At 36.1% G+C, this 14,951-nt stretch overlaps 1 protein-coding gene across 1 annotated transcript in view; it reads left to right on the top strand.

Annotated features, from left to right (window-relative positions):
* ATG7 (autophagy related 7) overlaps positions 1-14,680 on the top strand; it is a 112,261-nt gene extending 97,581 nt beyond the window's left edge. Inside the window, exon 19 of the mRNA XM_009322002.1 lies at positions 13,828-14,680. Within this exon, the coding sequence (XP_009320277.1) occupies positions 13,828-13,860 (33 nt within the window). The 3' untranslated portion in view covers positions 13,861-14,680. The remainder of the gene's footprint in view (positions 1-13,827) is intronic.
* Positions 14,681-14,951: the final 271 nt, after the last annotated feature.

The following is a 14,951-nucleotide window of genomic DNA, read 5'->3' as shown; positions in this document are numbered from 1 at the left end:
CCCCCCTACCCCACCAACAAATAAGCCTTTAAAGTAAATAAGATTCTGTTAAGATGCTAAACCCATTAGAGGATTTAATTGTTCATGATGAATGCAACTAAGTCATCCGAGTAACATAATAATGTTGATAGAACTTAAATTATAACACCTAACTACCAGTTATTCAATATATTACAGAATCATAGAAAATTGAGACTGGAAGGGAGCTCTGGAGGTCATCATGTCCAGCTTCCTCCTCAGTGCAGGGCTGAATCTGTGGGCAGCTTGTCCCGGTGCTTAAACACTGTCGCTTGACAATTTTTCCTTATGTCCAGACAGAATTTCTCTTGTTGCAACTTGTGCCCATTTTCTTTCCTTCTTTCTGTACGTGCTCCTCCGAGGAGTCTGTTATCCATGTTATGGATTCCATAAGTCTGCTGTTCCATGGCTGATTATTTGCTGGAAGAGAGAGAGGAAATACTTTACTGAGAAGTCACAAAAGTATCTAACGTGGTGAACCTTATATGCTGTTTCGTCCCTGAATTCCATGGTAAACCTTTATTTTCAATGCTAAAAGCTAGTTTAAATCAAAGTTGAGCAAAATAAATTTTAAAAATACATTTTCATAAAGGGTTTTCTTCTGTACTTTGCTGTTGGATACAGTAACTGAAGGGAGTTACTGAATTGGTATTTTGTCTTAGAGGAAGAAGGAATTGCTTTTTTAAAGAAAATCGTTCATTTAGGTGAAATATATGTGACAAGGAAGATTCTTCCTATTTCTTCAAAGCTTGCCTTATCTAAAGAGTGCACTGATAGAGCACTGATTTATAAAAATCACAATTCTAAACGAGTTTATTCTCTCAGTTACAGCTGTGTATATCGGGAATAATTTATAAAGGTTGGCTATGCCAAGTTTTGTTGACTACGTAGTCTTATCAGTGGAAGAAACAGCTCATGACTTTGAAGACGAAGGAAAACTTTGCTTCATCTTTACAATGAATCTAGACCGTGGATCATAATACTAAATGTTGTGCAGAGTGGCAACGAAGAGAAGAGTTCCTGCTTTTAATATCCTGTTTTAATTCCTCCCCCAAATGAAATTGCTGTCTTTAGTAGTTTGAAGCTGTACTCACAAATTCTACTTCAACAGCAAAATTTTATTGTAGCCCATCACTTATTTCTTTGATTCCTGAATGTGATTGATTTAGTTTTGAGGAATATCAAAGAACAAGTTATCAACTTGTTATTATACAGTTTTGGTTGAGAATTTATCCCCTGTGGATAGGTCAGCGTGGGAGAAGGCCCCGTAGTAACTGATAAAATAGATGAGTGGACAACGGAAGCTTTCCTTAATGGGAGAATGCCACGTAACTTAAGATAGGAGCTGGCTTGGACTATACAGTGAAATAATGTGCAGTTAAAGACAAGGAGTTTGTGAGACGTGAGAGACTGTATTGCCAGCACACACACAAACAGATTTGTAGTTGGAATAACAGACCTAAATGATAAATCTGTGCTTTGAATGGGATTGATGCAATCAGCATAAGTCTCAGAACAATGAGAAAATTAGGGGAATTTAAGGCATGAGGTGATGTGGGCTTTAACAAGGACCTCTGGACAAATAAGACAATGTTAAAAATGTTTATGATATGGTTTAAAGTTGTCTTGATGTGTAGCTCAAAGAAAGGCAGAATCTAATATCCAGGATGGTTTGAATTACTGAGAGGAGAAAAAAGGAGAGGATTTCAAAGGCAGAAATGGTTGGTGCTTAGCTAATACTTCCCCACTTACAGTTATGAAGAAACCAAACTTCATTTATGTCTTTTGAAACTCCTTTTCTCTAATGTTGTTATTTTTGTAGTGTCTTAGACCACAACCTGGGTGTGATATGACTCTAATTCTGATTTAGCTCCTTAGAAAATATTTCCTGTTACCCATAATAAAAAACAAAATGGGGAAAAACATCCATCTCTGATGTGGAGGAAATCAAAACCTCAGTTCTTGGTTACAAAATATTTTTTTTTTATACTGTTTTGAGGAGAAAGAATGGTTTCAATTGAATTGTAATTCATTTGTTTATCACACTAGAAGAGAAATATTAGAATTATGTAAGAGATTTTAAATAAATTTTGTGATAAAGTAGCAGGCATTCAAAAGGTTAATCCAAGAGATGTGGTCAGCTTTATAGAAAATACAAAACTGTATCACTTTTCTGAGCTCCCAGCGAGGATGCTTTGGAAGAATAGTACTCCTGGGAAAACCTTACTTTGTGTTAATATTTGGGGGGGGCGGGGTGGTGGTTTGGTTTGGTTTTTTTAAAGTCTTCTCCATTACACAATAGGTGAATGCAGCACTGGCATTCTGTAGGAATATTCCATCGAGCCAAAAAAAGGTTATGAAAAGTTTGGTGTTAAGTCAGAACATATAAGAATGAGATGATTATATATGGAGTTGCAATCCAGAATGCAGCTTGTTAGTGAGCACTGTGAAGCAAAAGTATATCAGTTTATACAAGACAAGATTCATATTTAGGGAGTGGGGTCACATGTTGCTGAAGTAAAGAGATTATCAAAATAGTTCTTGTAAGGTGTTTATGTGGGATAAAATAATTTGCCTGCCTGAGACCCACATTGTAGTTACTCAAGACGATCTTATGTTTCTCAAATTTAGACCCAACCATTTAAATGAACATTATGAGAGTGCTCCTCAGATATTTTTTTTCCAGTTTAAAAAGAGGAGTTCTAAGCAATAGTTTAATGTTTCAATTATTTATAGGGTACCTTTTGTGTTTTGGTTTAGATCAAGTCTTCAGTTTTCCCCTATGCAATATCTATAATCACCTGTTCCTTTTAATTTCTGTTTATTTTCAGTTCTGTAAGGAATTGAAGAGCTTTATAAACTGAGTAAAATGAATAATTTTATCCACTACTGAAAAGCAAACAATTTTTTGAAGTGTAATATGATCTTAAATGTTCATAAATGAGTATGACCTCGGTTTTGAATATTGTCCCAAAAGGTGTCACTCACAGCAGATTGTCAAACTGCTGCTTGAGCCTGCTCCTCTTGGCACAAAAGGAAAAGCACGGCCCGATGAAATGGCAGCACTGCTTTCTGCCGCGGTTTGTGTTTCTGGGGGTATGTCTCAGCTGAATGCTGTTGTAGCCTGACATTGCTTGGCTCGTGCAACCTGCTGGGAATCACAGCATGAGAGGATATATCCCTGTAGGCCTTGCCGTATTTTACAATTTTATGTTTTAATTAAAACAGTTGTTCAAAATCATGCAGAACCACCTCATAAATATATTGCAGTTCTTTCTTTGGGGGGAGGAGGAGGTGGTGAAGTGAAAAAAATGGGATGTTTAAGATGTCAAGTTAGTGCCACAAAGAGATAAAGTAAGTTTTCATAGCGCAGGAGATCTGTTGCTTATTTTAAGATGAATTTTTTGGAAAATTCATTTAACAGCCTTGGTTTATATTCCCACTTTGAAAACATACTAACTGTATTTGCTGCCCTGCAATCAAACTTTTAAAAGTAGCTTCTCACTCTGTCGTTCACAGTCGGATTAACGTGTTCTTTCTGTGGACCCTGTTGATCCCATAAACTCAGCGTAATTGCAATCATAAAATAGGCAAAAAGATCAAAGTAATCCCATATGGGGGGGAAAGAGCATTCTGAGCCAAAACAAGCTGTTTGGCTTGTAAGCAATTGGAAGCCTTTACTATAGCACATCTGCAATGTACTCTGCGCACAGAGCTCCCTAGTGTGGCACGCTGCATACTTCATGTTACTGTGATGCTATAGAAATGCTGTAACAGCGCTTTGCTAAGCTTGACTAGACTAAATAGACTTGTAATAAAAAGATTGTTTTGTACCAGATAGATTACGTTGGAGGGGCTGTGTTTATTTCTCTTCTTTTTCAGAGCACTGGGTTACAAATAATGAAGTGCAACAGAGTGGGTTTGATTTTTGAGTTGGTGAACAATTTGCCGCACTCAAAGAAGCAAATCTCTTGGCATGGTCATGCCATCTTCCAACAGTTTCGTGCTGTCAGGCTGAAATAAGGTTTACCTACCATCAGAAACTTGTTAAAACATTGCTTTCTTACTGCATTCTGGGAACGAAAAAGACCAACAGGAGAGCAAGTGGGTTTCCACTTTGTTAAAGCAGGTCTAGCAGGACAGTTAAAGAAAGGGAAAATGAGGGCATTAAGTAAGGAGAATTGATAGCTAGGACACACAAGTATTCAAACGATCTGTTAGGCCAACAGACGTTGAAATTATGTGGTCAGAAAATCAAAAGCAATTTTGAAAAGGGTTACAGAATCCTAAGAGTCATGCAAGACCCTCCTAGCACGAAATCTCTGCACGGTATCATCAAAATTCTTGTTTGTTCAGTTGTTTCCGTATTAATGGAAGTGTTATCATAAAAATAAATCTGACACTTGTACAAGTTTTCAGCTGAATCTGGATTGGACATGTAGTTTCAGAACTGTTTCATGAGTCACTACATAGGTTTTTAAATGAACTTGAGGCTGCCTCTATTATTTATAAAATTGTGTAATGTATGGGTATAGCAAATACTTTGAGTGAGGCAGTGTGCTTGTAGAGGTCTATTATTGCTGATGCACCTTGTGCGCTCTCATGTTAATTTTCTGTCCATTTGAAACAATAGGGTTTTAGTAGAACTAAACCATGAACCTGATCTGCCTGTTGTATTTCTAGAACATCTCTACCTTTAATATCTAAATATTTTACTAGTTGTGCCTTTATACCAATGCTTGCAATTTTCTGTGTAATCTTTATTTTTATCCCATTTGATAAACATAATGGGAAAAGTGACATGTAGGATTTTAATAATAATCATGGGGGAAACTGGCATTTAAGATTTTAATACAAAGGCATTTATCTTCTCTAAGGTTTTGAACTGTGTAACGTGAAATGCCTCTAATTATTGCAGTATCATTTATGCATTTAATATGGGAAACCATCTTCCTTTATTCATTTAGTTTCAGCTGGTATCTTCAGAAATTATTTTAGTTTCTAACTATATGAAGAGTGCATCACTTATCAAGTTCTTTCTTGATAAGAGGAGAAAGTTTTCCATAACTTCTTGATGCCTCCTCCACAAGATAGAAATGTTGTGTATACACCACATATATCTCCATGGAAGCAATTATGAGATCAGTGAGGTCACTGGATAAATCAAAATTGTAATGAATTAATAGATTGATTGCTTTTCAAGTTTTCTATTGTACTGTATATAACACATAATGTACTAGAGGAAATGTTTATACTAAAGATGTGTACAAAATGTGCATGTAAGATGCCATAACTGCATGTGGGAAATCTATGCCAGTTTTTTCTGCCAGATACTATTTTCTGATAATGGGAATTGAGCTGAAAAGAATCCATATTATTGATTTCAGAATTATTTAGAATAATACAGATTTTGTTTGTCTTTGCTAGCTACACTTTGTGGGGATGGAGTATGGTTGATTAAACAAAAAAATACCTTAGGCATAGGTCTGAAATGTGACTCTCATCTGAGTTAGATGACCTTCCAATAATACTTTTTATTTTTATGGGATTCTCTGTCTCACCTGAAAATGGTCTATGTGCTTTAATCAGTCAATACAACTTCAAGGATTTCTGTGGACTTTTTTTTTACTTGTAGAAGTTGGGGGGGGGGGGGGTGTGTGAAAATAGGAGGGAGATTTTTCCAGTTCTGAAGGGTCTTCATAACATTTGGCAATCTCCCTTCGTGATATGACATGGTTTGCAAATATCGATCTTAGGTCCTTCTTGCACCCCAAATCTCTCTCTCCATGAAGAGGGGTGAGATGATTGATTCTTCACACAGACTGTCAGAACGCACATCCAGGAATGCGTCCCCTGTATGACCAGCCATCTAGTTATGGTCTGAATTTCTTTTGAATATAAGGGTTATCTGATTTATTAGGTGAATAGAACCGTACCTTTATAACAGCATCTTTAAGCTGTTGAAAAGATTGGAAGTAGCCGAGTCTTCTGTTCCTGTGGGGAAGGTGTTGCTCTGTCAACCGTATGCAGGTGTTATAAAGAAGCGTTGTGAGGATATAATGATAGAGGGCATATTTATGGATATGTGATAGGTATGGGCTGATTTGACAAAGATGATCCTTGTTTCAAGAGATTATATAATCTTCTGTTTGGAGCTAAAGTAAAACACTGAAGCAGGATTCCTAGGAGGCTGTGAAATCTCAGAAGTATTTAAAACTCAGCTGGACAAGACCCTGACCAACCTGATCTAGTTGGCCCTGCTTTGAGTGAAGGAATGGACAAAATGATTTCCAGAGGTATCCTCCAATCGAGTCTGTGATTCTGTGACCCCGTATTAGAACACTGAGTGCACCTTAAGTATCATGTTTTATAATCTCTTTATTGTCTCCGCATTGTTTATTTCTGAAATTTAGTTGAATAGCTTGTGTAGTTAAACCACTGCTCTTTTTTGATCAGTAACTATCAAATGTTTGATTCTGTATGACCTGAAAGCTAATGTACAGGTCCGAGAGAGCAGTTATGCATCACCTGTGAATTAAAAAGATGTAGTGGAACATGACAAGCTATTGATTTACAGCAAAACAAATAAAGTCTGTGTAGTTGGAATGGCATACACTCAGATGTATAAATGGTGTTAATTATTCTGAGAGATCCACTTATGTATATGATCTAGATTTCCTGTACAAGTCTGTGAAACCCTTGAAAGTAAGTGTGTGTTTACATCTACATTGTGAATTTTTTGCAGGATTTAGAAATATAATGAATATAGACTTACACATATTTTTATTTTTAATGTAAAATCTGGGCACATCAAAGGAGGAAGATGATAGAAGAATTTGAATGTATACTTTTATATACTATAATGTTTTCATTTCAGTCAAAGGGTTGATATCAGATCTAGTCATTACTATGACAGTATTTACATTAATTGTGGCTTCATTCAAACACACGTTTTGTTTGGATAGTTGCCTTTTGGCGGTAGTAAAATGAAGTTTAAAATCCCACACAAAATAGGATAATGGCAATCATCAAACCTGCTTGGTGGGGGGGTGGTTGGTTGTTTGTTTTCATACTTGTTTATTTTCAGTTTTTAAGAGCCTGAGGAAAAGAAAATAATAGTAGAAACTATCTTAATAGTAGAAAGGTATACATCATTCCAACAACTCAAGTGCTGTGCCCTGAAAAATGGCCTTTTCAGCTCCAAAGCACTTTTAGAGGGGGAGAGAAATGGCTTTTGTATTTGCTTGCTTCTCTGCTTTGTTTTTTTTTCCTCGTAAAACAAGAAACAATGGAGGGAAATGTGTCTGAGACATTCATATACCAAAAAAACCCTAGTATGCATTTTTTTTTGTTTCTTTCTTTTATTGTATTTCAGTTTCATTAACTGCTAGTCATGTAAAAAAAAAAAACCAACCTTTTTACGAATGTTTTCATGTAATAATCTGATGAATACCGAGGAAAACTGCTATAAAACCAGAAGGGACTAATTACTGTCCAGTGCTACTATTTGTATATGTTTGGAACGTATTAGTAGAGGATATTGAAAAGGCTTTCTAGCTAAAAGTTTACACTGTAAACAAATACTTTCTGTACTGTTTACTTGCCTTTTTCTGTTTTGTTCTTAAATGTATCTTTCAAAGTATTTGGAATCTTCAGATGCTAGTTCTACAAGATATTTAGAAAATGGTCTGGTTTCAAGTTTATGAGCCAACTAAGCCTATGTGCTAAGGAGCTTGCTGAATTTGTGCATTGACTAACTGTTGCAGTAATAGATCAAATGCAGGTAGGTCAAACAAAGTATAAAGCCCATCTTGGAAGAGGACATTTTCAGAAAAAGGCTGTGATCCCTCTGTCCCAAGCTCTTAGAACAGTAGGTGCTGGATGAAAGGGATACAAAAATTGAGTAAACAGTGAAAGGACAGAAAATCAAATTCAAGACACCTGTGGCTTGATAGAATGGAGGGCATCAGAGGAAAAAAGAAGAGATGTCCTGAAGGGTCATGGCAGGAATCTTCAACATAGTGCAGCTGGCAAGATGGAAATCAGTCGGGTGATTTTGAGAGGGGTAATATTTGCAGTTTGTATGAAAAGTGAGGCCACTCATGAGAAGTATTACACATATATATTCAAGAGAATTGCATGCAAGAGGAACTTGAAGAATAACGGTTGCTGTTGGTCGAGATCAAAATGAGAATGCCTCGTGACCTTGACCTAGATTTTAAGCTGTTGTTATGGGCTGAACATACACAATTTTGGTAAAGCCTATAAAGGGAAAACAAGCATCAGTCAGGGACACCATCATTGAAAAAAAAGTACAAAGTTGATGGACTTGAATTTTATTGCAATATAGTAAACCATTCAGACAGGAAAGGCTATGAAGGCAGAGACAGAAAAAAAGAACTTGTGTAGGTACTAGGGATGCCAGGAATTTGGCAGCTGTGTCAACTAGCTAGGGTAGGACCATTGTGTACAGGGACCTGGAAAAAATATCCATGATTTTCTCTACCTGCTATTTAAATAAGGCAGCTTGAAGAAAGAAATGCAGTTTTTATAATCCTTGGCTTTGATTTTTTTTTTTAAGGTTAATTTCTTTTTGTGTGTGTTTAATTTTGTAATTTCTGTGTCAACTGAAGTAAGAAGTATCTGATAGTCTGTAGTTAATTCTTCAGATTATAGCCAAAACTGATTTTAGCTATAGTTTAATTATAGAAAGTTAGCAGCCACTTCTGAAAAAAATTAGCTATATCTTGCTGCAGAAATAGAAATCTGTTGTAGAAGAACAAGTAGGTGTGGACTGGATGAACAGTTGTTGTGGGGGAACCACTGCGATTGTTGTAGGATAAGCTCTTGCCACTGGGAGCAAGAGTGGATCCTTGTTTAAGTGCATTACCTTGGTTTCTTAGATAGCAAAGAAAATACTTTACCGTAGAGTGCACTATGCAGGCTCTGACATGCATCTAGATATAAATTCTGAACAAAGCTAAATGTTCACGTTAGTGGGGGATACTGTTCATGTCGGTTGTTCATTTACGGCTTTTTTTCCTGTGCGAAAGGGGGATGGGGAAGGAATTGTTGAATATGCAAAATGCTTGAAGTGTTTTCAGTTTCAGTAAGATGAAGGGTAATGCTTACTGTGCATCAAGTATCCAAGATGAAAGGAGGGTGCTGAACTTTATAATTATCCCTCAGTCTATACCATGAAGTCTGAAAAAGTTGCATGTTAGAACTTGCAGGCATTTTAATGAATTTCAAGTTGCAATTTCATTTCTGTTGCCATTCCTGAAAGATACAGCCGGTGGACCAAGAAGAATACCAAACAAGTCACACAAGGAGTGTTAATGCAGCCTGCTATGTCTAGTTCATTTCTAGTACAAGTATATTTAGACACACATACGCACATATTTTGTAAAGTAATTTAGGCTGCCAGAACTTCTAATGTATTGTCTCTCTGGTAGAGCATAGAACAAAAACATGTTTAACCTAATGTCTATGAAAAAGCTCACAGCATTAATGATTCTATGATTCTATGATTCTATGATTTTATAGCTGTAAAATAATTTAGTTGCTTTAAATTTAAACATATGCTTGAATGTATTCTTTTTTTATTTCTTTAGATTTCCTGAGTAAGTGTTCATTTCTAAATCAAAGACTGAGATATGATAAGCCTTAATTGATCTGGGAAGCTGTATGTTCTCTTGTGATACTCAGCTGTGCTGTTTGATGTATGTAACGTCTAATTTTCAGCCCTTGCCTCTGCTTGTAGAATTTTACTCTTTACTCGCTCTTCACCATATTTGGAGCATTTATAACATAGTAAATACTGTGGTTTGCATAATAAAACTATTCCAGGTTTTTCTAAGCAGTGATTTGGTACCCGTGTATGTAAATTTATCTCAGTTGTGTGTAGAAAGTAGTATTTGTGGGGGTTGTTTCTTTGTTTGTTTTGTCTCTCTTAATGAGGTAGCCATTTTTGTGGCAAATCCTGCTAGATCCATGCTGGAGAGAAACTTTTAAGAATCTCCTAAGGGTACATTTATGTTCTTGCAAGTTTATTTATAAGATAAACAGTAGTTATCTGTTTGAATTACATATGTTAATTCTAAGATGCCGCCTACCTGCTTCAGTAGGTGAACACCAATTTTGGAGCCATTGTCATGGAAGTTGAATTTCAGGTACCAGGTGTTATTGTTGTATGAAGGACATGCAAAACTCTCTATTCAGTAGGAGTTATTGAACATGCAATCTGGAACTGTGTAAAATCAATCACTGGGAACTTGTGAACAGTTAAGTTAATATGGGGGGGGGGCATTCTTCCTATTATGTAAGAAAATAATACCTGTCATTTCAAGGAAACACATGCAGGAATTCTTCGCTTATCCTGAATAGACATAATTTGCATCTGAAATTTAAGAACCTCTACAAAGAAGTTTAAATAAAAAGCACGTATTTGAAGAAACAGGTGAATTCAGATAATCTGTCCAGATTTATACAAACTGGGTTGGTTTTGACAGCTGGTTTATTATCTTCCTATTTTATGACTTCTCCTGTCATTGCCTGTAGCTGCGTTTAGGTTTGACTCACCCAGGTGTGCTGCAGGACAGAAGAGAAGTGAAAACAAAATCCAAATTCACAGCTTGGTTTAGGTGTCAGATTCTTGGCGTGACAGTCATTTTAGACATTGTCTTTCATGGCTTTCTATATTTCATGATTTCTGCTCTTAAAAGTTTCACTCTTTTGAACCAATAACCAAGGTTTGCGTAGTCATAGTCTATGTACTTTAAATGTCTTTTCATGAAAAGGTGTATTCCTATTAACTAAGAGCCTATGATGTATTATGATTTAGCTATCGGTATTGACATTTAACACAACTTTGCACGGTATCGTGTATCCTGTTTTCTTTAGGTTAACATGCAATTGTTAACTTTTGTATTGAATTTTCTCCTTTTGTTTCATGTCCCCCGCTCCCCTCTGCATGTCATTTATTAAGGTGCTGCTACTTTGTTCTTTATAAACCTTAGTAAGATGCCACACAGAGTGCTGCTGTTGTGACTGCTCTGATAGTTAGGTGAAGTGTAAACTGTCTTATAAAACTGTCTGTTCTTCTGGAAGTAAAATAATAGCATACTTTTCAAACATTTAAAAATAATAATTCTCAATCCAGGATGTTTGTGTAGCAGTTAAATACCTCTGGACCTCTGTTTCAGTCTTTTTGCAAATATTTTTATGTTAAAAGAGTCCTAGAAAAGAGGTGTGCTTTAGATAGGAGAAAATTTGTGATTCTTTTTGCTTCACTTTCATCCTCCTGTTAACAATACTGTATTTCTTAAATTACCTAGTAGGTGCTGCTGCTGGCTGTGCGATGTGCTTGGACTGTTAGTCTTCAAGTTACTTGAGGCCCTCTATGGGTTGCCTGTCCTCGACTGTTAAGGCCAAATACAGGGAACTGCTTTCTTCCTTTTAGTTTCAACAGAAAGAAATTATAGTGCAGTTTGTATTGTATGGGGTGTTAGAGCAATGCAAGCATTGCACATTAGACGTGTAAAGCAAAAAAGCTCTCCGAGCTTTACAGGAATTATGGAACAGCTAGCCAGTTCCTGGATGGGAGTATTTTCATGTCACAAAATAACTAATGTAACTGGCACCCTTACCAGCCTTTTTCTGTAAAAAACAAACAAACAAAATGGAGAGTGTACTTGCCTTCACACCCACACTGTTCAGATCAAAACGGATGATGGGAAAGCACAGAGCAGAGAAGCTGGCTACGCTCCCAGTATATCTGTCTAGTAGATAAAGAAGACTTTTTTAGGGCTGTCGGTTGGCTTCTTTCACTTTTGCCTTTGAACCACCTCATGGCGTATTTTTAGAAGTATTTATCGTGCTGCTTTGAGAGAGAGGTGTGTTTGTAACAGGTTACAGTTTATGGGCTTTGTTTTCAAAAATTAGAGTGGGCAAGACAAAGATGGACTATCAGTCTGAACTTTGGATTTCTTGCTTTTTGCTGGCTTGAATCATACCATAAATTCTATTTAAAGATTTTGTTTTTTGTATTTATTTTCCACATCCTTGACCCTTACTGGTGAGCTGGACATTTGTGTTTGCCTTGGCAAGCTCCAAGCTGCTCATCTAGGGCAGGATGAAAACTCTTTTTTTCTTTCTGTAAACAAACTGTTCCTTCAGTATTTTCCATAAGGATTTACACCACCATTTTGCAACGCTTCTAGGAATTGAGAAAATCTTGCCATTCAGAGTCTTCATTTTGCACAGCTTGTAGCGGCGCATAGAAATGTTTGATTTTATATGTTTTCTGAGGTTGGGTTTGAAGAGCTTTTTTCAGAATGTTTTCAAATTCCAGAAATACTACCTTTTGCCTTGAATGGGTTTACTAAAGCTATAGGTCAATATTCATTGTTGCCTGTCTAGAAATGGGGTTGTTGGTATTTTTTGTCTAACGCTGATGCATGTGTGTTAGACAATGCAACTGTGAACACTGCCCCATTGTACTAGACACTGTATACATGTAAAATACTGCTTTGTGCCCTGAAGAATTTACAGTCTAAGTAACTGTTCGCGTTCTGTATTTCTTTGGATATATTTTAGTGGTCAGGATGTAAAATGAGAGAATAACTTAGTGGGACACTTTATACCAACACACAAATTATGTTTTGGAACAAATGAACTGAATTTCATTTTCCACAGGGACAAAGGACTGATGCTGCTCCTTTTTTTGTTAGGTCATTTGCAGTGAGGGACTCGGGTTTGAGTGCTGTATGGTACTCCAGCAGTGTTGCTGCTAATTTAGGCAAGTTTGAAATGCTCTAAGTCAGATATGAAGTTTTATATATTATAAAATTGATACTATGATATTATTAAATCTAACTCAAAGCTGAGTACCCATGTAGTCCTGATCGCAAGCTACTGCAAGCCCTGCCGATTGGAAGGAGGGTATTTGCCATGAGCTAAACCTCCAAAAAATCATAAGTCTTTTAAGAGCACCCACGTTTCTCTGGAAGAAAAAGCTTGTAGTATATATTCAGAATATGTTCTCCCCCCTCCAAATAGTTCTGCTTGCAAGTCCCTGTATTTTTCCTGAGATCATGTGTTCTGCTCCCTGGTAACTGGTATGAATTTATAACACTCACCTTAGTATGTTCACAAGGACACCAGATTCCTTGATGTTCTGTGAAAATATTCACTTTTTTTTCCCCCAGCCTATAACTGCTTACTGAAGAAGGGCAAGTAGCAAAGTAAAAGTACAATTATATTGTACTGCAGAAAAAAATCTGTGTAGTTTTAAAATTTCTTTAAACAATAGGAAAGTACAAATTTCCATATAACTACTTCTCTTCATGCTACTATTTATGAGATCGAATATTGGAGAACAATTAGTTCTTTATCAATGTCTTGAAAATTTTCTACAGTGTTTAGAAAAGTATGGTATTTATTGTAAGCTATTATCCGCATTAAGTATGTGCCAATGAGTCAGCAAACCAAACCAAAATGTCTGCATTTTGGTCTACGGCTTACTGTAAATGATAATAAATAGCAAATAACCAAACTGACAGTTCAGGAACAAATGCTGAAAAGTATATGTTAAAAAATACCCTCAAGATTACAAATAATGAATGGTGTGTAGATTGTTAACAGAAGAGAAAAATACCGAATTTTATGTAAAGCTCCATTGGTGCTAGTCAACAGTCCAGAAAATGTTACTTATTCTTCCTTTTAAATAGTAATACTAATTTTATAAACGTATATTAAAAGCATATTTGAACTCCACAAACTAAAATTACACTTCCTTTTTTGTTGCAGATCTGGGACATGAGTGATGATGAAACAGTCTGAAAATCAGCTGAATAAGGTGGAAGATGACCTACTTTGGACTGCAGCGCTGCCTTTTATCTGTTATTTGACAAGTTAATGACTGCTTACCCATTCTGACTGCTACAAATACAAACAAATACAATCCACGTTTTGACATTAATACCTTCACCTTAAAAGCAGTCTGTTACAAATATAACTCTCCACATTTTCATTTTTATTATGTAAATAACTAAAGCAATGTGGTTATGTTTAAACCTTGTCTTTTTTTTTTTTTTTTTTTTTTTTTTAGTTTCTAAATATGGCTTCCATATAAAATATGCTGCTTAAGTAAACATTGGTGTTTTATTTGTCCCAGTTTTTATTTTGCTTGTCAATGGACATGTCCAAGCAGCATGTCTAAATGTCTTTTTTTATCTTTCCCAGATTCCTGCCCTTTTAGTAGGAATTTATTGTTAAGATTGAGAATATTCTGCTATTGGGAGTTAAACTGCATCTTTAAAGGAGAGCAGGAGTAGGTAAGAACCTACACCTACTGCCCTACACCACATTGCTTGCTGTTTCAAAGTACATACTTACAGTACAACTGATTGTTCTTGCCTGTGTCAACGGAGGTGTTATTCTCTGTAAAGATCTCATAATTTCATGGTATGGAAAAAATGTGGTTTGACTTATTTTTACACAGGAAAGACCAAAATGCATTGGTACCATGATTAGGCTCCCCTGAAGTTTAGAGGAGGCTCTGTTATATAGTAAAAATTGCTTTGGGGGGTGGATCATTGATTCAGTCAAAACTTGTAGAGAAATGCTTAACTGAAATAAGAAATTGGTTCTCTAACTTTGCTGTTCTTGGATGCTGTCATGCAGTACTTTACAGGTGTTAAGGAAGAGCAATTCTGATTTTCATTTTGGTTGGATTTTTAAGGTTTTCAATTTTTGCAGCATCAGGAGTGGCTTCAGAGATTATGGCTGAGCACAAACAGTAGTTTGAGAATCCTTGACTTTAAAAGATAACTTGAGAAAAAAGGATTTGTAGAATATCGAAGTACCTTACCACAAAATTGAAAGTGAATCTATTGGTTTTTATCTTGGAATAGGTTTTAGAAGTATATTTG

This window comes from Pygoscelis adeliae, unplaced genomic scaffold (genome assembly GCF_000699105.1).
Source record: "Pygoscelis adeliae isolate BGI_AS28 unplaced genomic scaffold, ASM69910v1 Scaffold304, whole genome shotgun sequence".
Lineage (NCBI taxonomy): Eukaryota > Metazoa > Chordata > Aves > Sphenisciformes > Spheniscidae > Pygoscelis > Pygoscelis adeliae.
This window is presented reverse-complemented; position numbering and strand designations above follow the sequence as displayed.